The sequence below is a fragment of the Stegostoma tigrinum genome, chromosome 7 (genome assembly GCF_030684315.1).
Source record: "Stegostoma tigrinum isolate sSteTig4 chromosome 7, sSteTig4.hap1, whole genome shotgun sequence".
In the NCBI taxonomy this organism is placed as follows: Eukaryota; Metazoa; Chordata; class Chondrichthyes; order Orectolobiformes; family Stegostomatidae; genus Stegostoma; species Stegostoma tigrinum.
In genome coordinates this window covers 106,683,316-106,692,382 of record NC_081360.1, presented here as the reverse complement: position 1 = coordinate 106,692,382, position 9,067 = coordinate 106,683,316, and the positions used below count along the sequence as shown (strand labels likewise).

The 9,067-nt window shown below is 46.5% G+C and overlaps 1 protein-coding gene across 1 annotated transcript in view; it reads left to right on the top strand.

Annotated features, from left to right (window-relative positions):
- The window catches only part of LOC125454311 (acid-sensing ion channel 4-A), a 312,362-nt gene that overhangs the window by 41 nt on the left and 303,254 nt on the right, over positions 1 to 9,067 (top strand). Inside the window, exon 1 of the mRNA XM_059647657.1 lies at positions 1 to 874. This exon is cut by the window's left edge and continues 41 nt beyond it. Within this exon, the coding sequence (XP_059503640.1) occupies positions 299 to 874 (576 nt within the window). The 5' untranslated portion in view covers positions 1 to 298. The remainder of the gene's footprint in view (positions 875 to 9,067) is intronic.

Here is a 9,067-nt window from a genome sequence, read left to right as displayed (position 1 = left end):
AAGCAGGACACTGCACACACTGATCAAACAGCGGGGAGAGACAGCAAGTCGGAACTGTGAGTTGTGTGAGCTGGTTTCTGGCTCCCCCTCTCTTTATCTGTATCTCTCTCTCTCTCTCTCTTTCTTTCTCTCCCTCTCTCTCTCTCTCTCTCTCTCTCTGCCTCTCCCTCCTTCTCTGTCTCTCTCTCCTTCTCTCTCTCTCTCTCTCTCTCAGCAAGTTCTGTCACACAGCCAGTGAGTGCACAGCACAGAGGCTCTGGCATCGCAGCTGTATGAGGCATCTGTACACACCACCCAGATGCCGATTGAAATCGTTTGCAAAATTGCATTTTCGGAGGATGACGAGAAGCAGAAGGGAGCAGTGGAATGTGACAAGAGGAGTTTGATCGAAGAGGGCTGTGAGTCCTCCGCCACTGACCTCGTCACCTTTGCTGATACCTGCTCGCTGCATGGTATAAACCACATCTTTGTCCCAGGTGGCTGCGGGCTGAAGCAAAGTCTCTGGGCACTTGCCTTCCTCTCCTCGGTGATGTTCTTTCTCTACCAGGTGGTGAACTGTACCATGTATTATCTCAAACATCACCATGTCACAGCCCTGGATGAGGAGTCTTATCATGAGATCCCCTTCCCCGCCATCACTATCTGCAACATGAACAGGTTCCGCCACACTGCCCTGACAGACGCTGATATCTACCACCTGGCCAACATGACAGGATTGCCCCCAAAGAGCAAGGATGCCCACAAAGCAGTTACACAGGGTTACCCTGTAGCTGACATGATGGATATCTTCAACAGGACTGGCCACCAGATCGAAGAGATGCTGAAAAACTGTAACTTTAGCGGTTCCTACTGCTCGGCCCACAACTTCTCAGTGGTAGGTCTGTCTTTATGTTAACCCTTCCCAAAGAAGTGTTTCCAAAACCCCCTGGAGCAGCTCCACCCGTGAAAACGCAGCGTCCCCAGGTCAGAATTCAGCCTGTGTTAGATGAAGAAACTGTTAATGGGGGTGTGGGGGGGACGTTTCAGAAAAATATCTTTGTCATTTCAACAGCTGCCTGACCCCCTCTCTCAGACTGAGCCGGCTAAAGGTTTAATGCAACTAATCCCCCTAAATTGCTCAGGAAAGCAAATTGTTTCGGAAAAAAGGGAGTGCAGTTTGGGGCAGTGGGGGAACTATACTCTGATCTTCTATCACAAGCACATTTAAACTCCTGGGCAGCTCATCCTCAGTCTGAGTCCACCAACATCCCAGAGTAACCTCATTTCAGCAGGTCATCCAGAATATGGGGAGACCTAGTGCCTAACACACTGACGTTTAAGGTTGGCAAAAAGGTTAAAGTGAAGATGATCCCCTTTTCTGGGCATAATTATTTTCCAAGAAAAGCTTGCAAAAGGACAGAGGCAGGTTCTATCTCACATGAGTAAAGGCATCAAATCATACAGACAGGACCATGACTCAGCCCGAGCCCAGTGATGTCGGACACCAAGGGCTTCTGTTAAGCTTTAGTCCTCCCGGTGATAATAGTACACGCTCGCTTGCTTAGTCGCTGTGCGTCTGTTGTCTGTAATAGCACTTACAAAGCCAACATGTAGAAAAGTGCACCAAGAGAAAGAGCAGGGAGATGCGATGTATTCAGGACACATGTGAGCCTATCGGCCTCATAGATTCAACCATTGTGACGGATTGAATAGGACTAACCCACTCTTGTGTGACTCTATCCATCTTACAGTCTGTATCAAACTGATATAATGTTTCTGACTGTAATAATCTATAATATTCGTTTTGTTCGACAGTAGCAACGTGATTACATTTCTCTGTGCGACTGTATCAGCCTGATGTATTCATTCTGTGTGACTGTATGGAGTTGGCAGAATCATTCTGTGATGCTATTAATCTGATAAATAACTGTTTGTAGCAATTGGACCTAACCAAGCCATGTTACAGTCATAATCAGAACTGTCACTTTGTAGGCCGCCTGTAGGAATGGGATTTATTCATGACGTGTCTGTTTTCTTCAGTCCATCTATAGCATGATAGTGTATTAACTCTGTCTGACTGTATCACACTGATATCTTCAGTTTGTATGTGCCTGAAATAATCACACCATGTGCCTGTACCAAAAGATACATTAATTCCAGTTGACTATTCATCTAATGTGCAGATTTGTGACTGTAATAATCTATTCTATTCGGCCTGCTCAAATATGTCAATCTGATGGACTCACTTTCTGCTTTTGAATCAAAAATTTAAGAAATAGGAATGTGAGCAGTCCATTCAGCCCTTTGAGACTGCTTGCCCAATTGATACAATTGTTTCAGATCTTAAGCTTTAACTCTAATTTCTCACCCACTTCCCCATCTCCATGATACCTTGGAGACTGAATGGCTGTCTGTCTGAGCCTTACATCTGTTCAACAATGGAGGCTTCACACCTTCTGGGTCAGAGAACCTCACAAGTCCACGACCTTCCCACTGAGAAACCTTCTCCTCATTCCAGTCCAAAACGATCAATCCCTTATCCTGAGGCTGTGGCCCATCTTCACAGGTTCATTGAACCATTCAGGACAGAAGAGGCTCTTCAGCCCATCAAGTCTGTACCACTAAAATATATCATTCCCAAGAGTAGGCCCACTTACTCATGCATGGCCCATAACCTTGAGCTAGACCCCTCAGTCCTAGAGGGAAACAACATCTCAGCATCAACCATGTCAAACCTCTCCAGAATCTTCAATGCTTTGATGACATCATCTCATTCTGCTAACCTGCTGAAAACATCGACCCCATTCCCACAGCCTTTGATCAGAGGGCACTCACCATCCCTGGGGACCAACGTGGTGAACATTTTCTGTATTGCCCTCAGTCATACATATCCTTCCGCAGACCGAAGCGGCACACAATATCTCCGGGTGTCTGCCCTGTTCAAATGCAGCGAGTCCCTTCACTCCCGTACTCTGACACCCTTGCAGTAAAGGCCAAACTTCACATTCCTCATTGCCTGCCTCCTAATGTTCTGTGTTGCTTTGTATGACAGGCCCAAGTCTCTCTCAACATCAACGTTTACAGCTTTCACAACTTTAACAACATTTTCTGCTTTCTCTAGCCTTATGAACCAAGTTAATGACTTCACACATCTCGCGCATAAGACTCCCTTTGCTGCCCTGAAGACCGCCCACATAATCTGTGAATATTTCTTTGCAAGATAACAAAGTGTGGAGCTGGATGAACACAGCAGGCCAAGCAGCATCTTTGGAGCACAAAAGCTTTTGTGCTCCTAAGATGCTGCTTGGTCTGCTGTGTTCATCCAGCTCCACACTTTGTTATCTCGGATTCTCCAGCATCTGCAGTTCCTATTATCTCTGATACAATATCTCTTTGTAGCCTCTTTGCCTAACCCTCACAGGTTAGCAGAATGAGATGATGTCATCAAAGCATTGAAGATTCTGCAGAGGTTTGCCTTTCCAGCCAGCTTGTATTTTACAATACTGAAATACATTATTCTGTCTCTGCATCTAACGTACTACCTTAGTTTGTAAATAGATTGGGCTCCAACAGTGACCCTCAGGCACCGCCTGTGAATTTGAAAAGCATCCTGACCCATTGTGACCTCCAGCATGCTTTGTTTTCAGCACAGATTCCAGCATCTGCAGTAAATTGCTCCACGAGTCCTTATCCTGTGTATAGCACTTTCACGAATCTCTCATGGATATATTCCATCTACTGATTCCCCTTTATCTGCTCTGCTAGCTAGGGATCACTTAGTTCAGTTGGCTGGATGCTGGCTTACAATGCAGTGTAAAACCAACTGTTGTGGGTTCAACTTATACACTGACTATTAAGGACTCTCCCTCTTGACTTCACCTTCACCAGTTGTGTCTCTCTAATGCTCTCTTAGGTCTATGGTGATTGGATTTAATTTATTGTAGTCACTTGCACCTCAATAAATGCTTTGTGAGCAGTACAGGCAGAACAGAGCCAACAAGGACATACAGATGATACGGTGCTTCAGCAGAGCGAGGCCTACAGGGCTACAACTGCACAGGAGGTGCACAGAGCAAGGTCAACATTAGATGTGAAATTAGAGAGTCCATTCAACGGTCTAATAGCGCCTGGGAAGAAGCCGTTCCTGAACCTGCTGGTGCGTGTGTTCAGGTTTCTGTACCTCCTGCCTGACAGAAGAGGCTGTAGGAGATCATTACTGGGATGTGATGGGTCTTTGATGACGTTGGCCGCCTTCCCACAGCAGTGAGCCGTGTGAATGGAGTCCATGGATGGAAGGTTGGCTTCTGTGATGGGTCTGGGCTGTGCACACCACCTTCTGTAGTTTCTTACGGCCCTGGGCAGAGCAGTTGCTGTACCAGGCCGTGATGCACACGGACAGTTTGCTTTCAGTGGGGCATCTGTAGGAGTTGGTGAGGGACCTTAAGGACAGGCCAAATTTCCTGAGCTGCCTGAGGAAGAGAGGCAATGTTGTGTCTTCTTGACTATCGTTGCATTTACATGGGAAGTCCAGGACAGGTTATCAGTCACTGTCATTCTCCTCACCCTCTCAGCCTCAGTTCCCATTGATGTAGATGGGAATGTGTTCTCATGTGTTCAGTGTGAGCAGCGAACGCAGTAGGCTAGATTCTGGGAAGTGCAGGTGAAGTGTTGCTTCACCTGGAAGGTATGTTTGGGCCCTTGGATTCTGGGGAGGGAGGAGGTAAATGGGCAGGTGTTACACATACGCATACAGGAGAAATTTCCCTTAGGATTGTTGGGTGGTGTTGGGAAGAGTGGACCAGGGTGTCTTGGTGGGTACGGTCCCTGTGAAAGGTGGACAAGTGAGGGGGAGGGGAGTATGTTTCTGGTTGTTCTGCCATCTCCAGTGGGATACTACAAGCTGTAAACTCCAACCATTCCTGGATCTAGCAACTGTGTAAACTGTGCTTGCAGCGAGGGTCACTTACTTTCAAAAGCATATAATAATTCTTCCTTTAAAAGGAAGCCCTTTTCTTATTTTAGTCCGCAATTAAAAATGCAGAATAGTAAAAAGACCCAGCTTTTACAGACATAGCTTCGCACTTTATTATCTCAGCTTTTACAGATACCTGAAGGTAAACAGGTGATTGGCGGATGGCCTCAGCTGGTCTCAAGAAGAAATTTTAAGCAAAAAAGTTGTGGGTATCGTAGAATATCTACAGTGTGGAAACAGGCCATTTGGCCAACAAGTCTGCACTGACCCTCCAAAGATCATTCCACCCGCAACCATTCCCCATGTCCCACCCACCTAACCTAAATATCCCTGGACAATTTGCCATGGCCAATCCACCCTAGCCTGGATAATAAAATGTGAGGCTGGATGAACACAGCAGGCCAAGCAGCATCTCAGGAGCACAAAAGCTGACTTTTCGGGCCTGGACCCTTCATCAGAGAGGGGGATGGGGAGAGGGAACTGGAATAAATAGGGAGAGAGGGGGAGGCGGACCGAAGATAGAGAGTAAAGAAGATAGGTGGAGAGAGTATAGGTGGGGAGGTAGGGAGGGGATAGGTCAGTCCAGGGAAGACGGACAGGTCAAGGAGGTGGGATGAGGTTAGTAGGTAGATGGGGGTGCGGCTTGGGGGTGGGAGGAAGGGATGGGTGAGAGGAAGAACCGGTTAGGGAGGCAGAGACAGGTTGGACTGGTTTAGCCTGCACATCTTTGGACTGTGGGGGGAAACTGGAGCACCCGGAGGAAACCCACGCAGACACGGGGAGAATGTGCAAACTCACACAGACAGTCGCCCGAGGCTGGAATCGAACCCGGGTCCCACGCACTGTGAGGCTGCAGGGCTAACCACTGAGCCACCAATGGAGACCTGAGGTTAAAAGAACAGAAATTGCTGATAAAATCTCCAGAAATTCATGTTTTAGTCTCTCACTGAATTACTCCCGAGAAATATTCCCTTGATCTTTCTCAATCTGTTGAAGCCTAACTTCCAGGTGAAGAAACCAGCTGCCCAAGGTGCATGGGAAGGGCGCTGGCACTGGGGGTACTCCAACTGGGGGGATACTGCCAGTGGAGAGGATCTCCCACCAGAGGGCACAGTGACTGCAGGGGGCGCTGTCATTGGAGGGGGCACTGCGACTCCAGGGGGCACTGTCGTTGGAGGGGGTACTGTGACTGCAGGGGGCACTGTCGTTGGAGGGGGTATTGTGATTGGAGGGGGCACTGTGATTGGAGGGGGTACTGTCATTGGAGGGGGTATTGTGACTGCAGGGGGCACTGTGATTGGAGGGGGTACTGTCATTGGAGGGGGTACTGTGAATGGAGGGGACACTGTGACTGGAGGGGGCACTGTGATTGCAGAGGGCACTGTCGTTGGAGGGGACACTGCCCTCAAGTATTATTCCTGGTAAGGTGCCTCGTGTTAGTCACCTTCAGGAATGCTCCTGGCCAATGAACATAGAAGATGTTTCTGAGGTGCCAGCATCGTCCCCTGTCTGTCAGTTCCCCAGCTCGGGTCATTCAGTGCTTCTCTCTAAACGTTTGTGGAAAATGTGTATGTCTGATGTTCCAGACGGGTCTCTGGCATCAAGGCAATAGCCTGAGTACTGGAGACAATAATCTTAGTGACCTTTATCTCCAGCTTGTCTTGCTCCCTGGCTGTTTAGAATTGCAGGGAGAGAAATCAATCTGAGAGCAGCATTTTTATCAAGCTCAAAACTAGACAGAAAATACTGCTAGTCTATTAAGGGTTCTGGCTTCTTACACATCCAGTCTGAGAGGTACTCCTAAATTTAAAGTATCTTGGAAACTTATGGCCAATGTCATTAACCCTTTCCAAATCCTGCAAAATTGTGCCACCCACTTCCAAGGATTTGCCACAAATCAGTCCTTAACATTCTCCAGCATTTTTTACTGATGGTATTAATCTCTGATTTCCTTGTTCATTCCTTGCTGTCTCCAACTGTGATAATAGACAATATCTATTCAACAATTCAACTGGTTTCTATTTCTCCCTGATCATTTCTCCTGTTCCTGATTTTGAAGACCAACATTTAATTTAGCTACTCTCTTCCTTTTTATTTCTTTGTCAAAGTCCTTGCAGTTGGTTGTTATATATCTGGCTAACTCAGCCACATCCTCATCAGTCCGACATATTCAGGCAGTGTGACTGTATTGAGCTGGTCTATTCACTCGGTGAGTTGTTAGCTGTACACAGTATGACTGTATTGAGCTGATATATTGATTCGTTGGGACTGTGCTACACTCCCTCTGTGCGAGCGTGTTAATGTGATAATTGAGTCTGTGATTACTCTGTACCTATGTTTGCATCAACCCAATATATTTATTCTGGCTGACAGTGCAGACATTGTTTCCTATCCATGTGGAGATGTGGCCAGGGCTGGCTTGACCAGCATTTATTGCCTGTCCCTTGTTGCCCTTGAGAATTTGTTGGTGAGCTGCTTTCTTGAACATCCACAATGTCATTAGGGAGGAAAGTTTTTTTGTTGTTATTCATTAATAGGAAGAAGGCGTCACTGACCAGTTTATTGACCATCACTAACTGCCCCAGAGGATAGTTGAGAGTCAACCACATTGCTGTGGGTCCAGAGTCACATGTAGGCCAGACCAGGTAAGGATGGCAGTTTTCTTCCCTAAAGGACATTAGTGAGCCAGATGGGTTTTTCCTGACCACCGACAATGGATTCATGGGTCATTATTAGATCGTTAATTGCAGATGTTTTCATTGAATTCAAATTCCACCATCTGCCGTGGTGGGATTCAAACCTCAGTCCCCAGAATGTTATCTGGGTCTCTGAATTAACAGTCCAGCAATAATACCACTAGGCCATCGCCTCCCCTGCAACTGCCTCCGTCCCCTTTCAAATTAAACTGTTACATTCGCAGATTTCCAATCCTCTGAGACTTTTCCAGAATCTAAGGATTCCTGGAAGATATTCCTGTCCTGTACCGACAATGCTACCATCTGTCTTTATGAAAAGTCATATCCCCCTGAATATTTCATTGTTAGCTTTGATCCCGCTGCGTGACCTGTCAGGCAACCTTGACAGTCCAGGTTGACAGGGCTGTAAAGAAGGCATAAAGTGTTTTAGCTTTTATTAATAGAGGGATCGAGTTCCGGAACCAAGAGGTTATGGTGAAGCTGTACAAAACTCTGGTGCGGCCGCGCTTGGAGTATTGTGTACAGTTCTGGTCACCGCATTATAAGAAGGATGTGGAAGCTTTGGAAAGGGTGCAGAGGAGATTTACTAGGATGTTGCCTGGTACGGAGGGAAGGTCTTACGAGGAAAGGCTGAGGGACTTGAGGCTGTTTTCATTAGAGAGAAGAAGGTTGAGAGGTGACTTAATTGAAACATATAAAATAATCAGAGGGTTAGATAGGGTGGATAGGGAGAGCCTTTTTCCTAGGATGGTGACGGCGAGCATGAGGGGGCATAGCTTTAAATTGAGGGGTGAAAGATATAGGACAGATGTCAGAGGTAGTTTCTTTACTCAGTCAGTAGTAAGGGAGTGGAACGCTTTGCCTGCAACGGTAGTAGATTCGCCAACTTTAGGTACATTTAAGTTGTCACTGGATAAGCATATGGATGTACATGGAATAGTGTAGGTTAGATGAGCTTCAGATCTGTATGACAGGTCGGCACAACATCGAGGGCCGAAGGGCCTGTACTGTACTGTAATGTTCTATGTTTTATGTTCTATGTATTAACACCAGTGCATCCACTATCTCTGTAGCTACTGCCTGTAATATCCTCAGCTGCATCCCATCAGGTTCAGGGGCTACAGCAGTCTTTATCCACATTAGATTCCTGACCAAGTTTTCTCTTGTGATATTGCATTTAATTCCTCTCCTCCTTTTGTCGCTTCAATACTTCGTAATTTTGGGATGGGATTAGTGTCATCTTCTGTGAGGACTAACGTAATATATTTATTCAACCCCTCTGCCATTCCCTGGTTCCCCATAATCATTTCCCCAGGCTTGATCTCAAAGAGGCCTGGGTTCACTTTGACCACTTTTAAAATGCATTTAAAGAGGTTTGGCCTCATTGTTTATTTTCTCCTGTTATTAAGTTTTCTTTGTT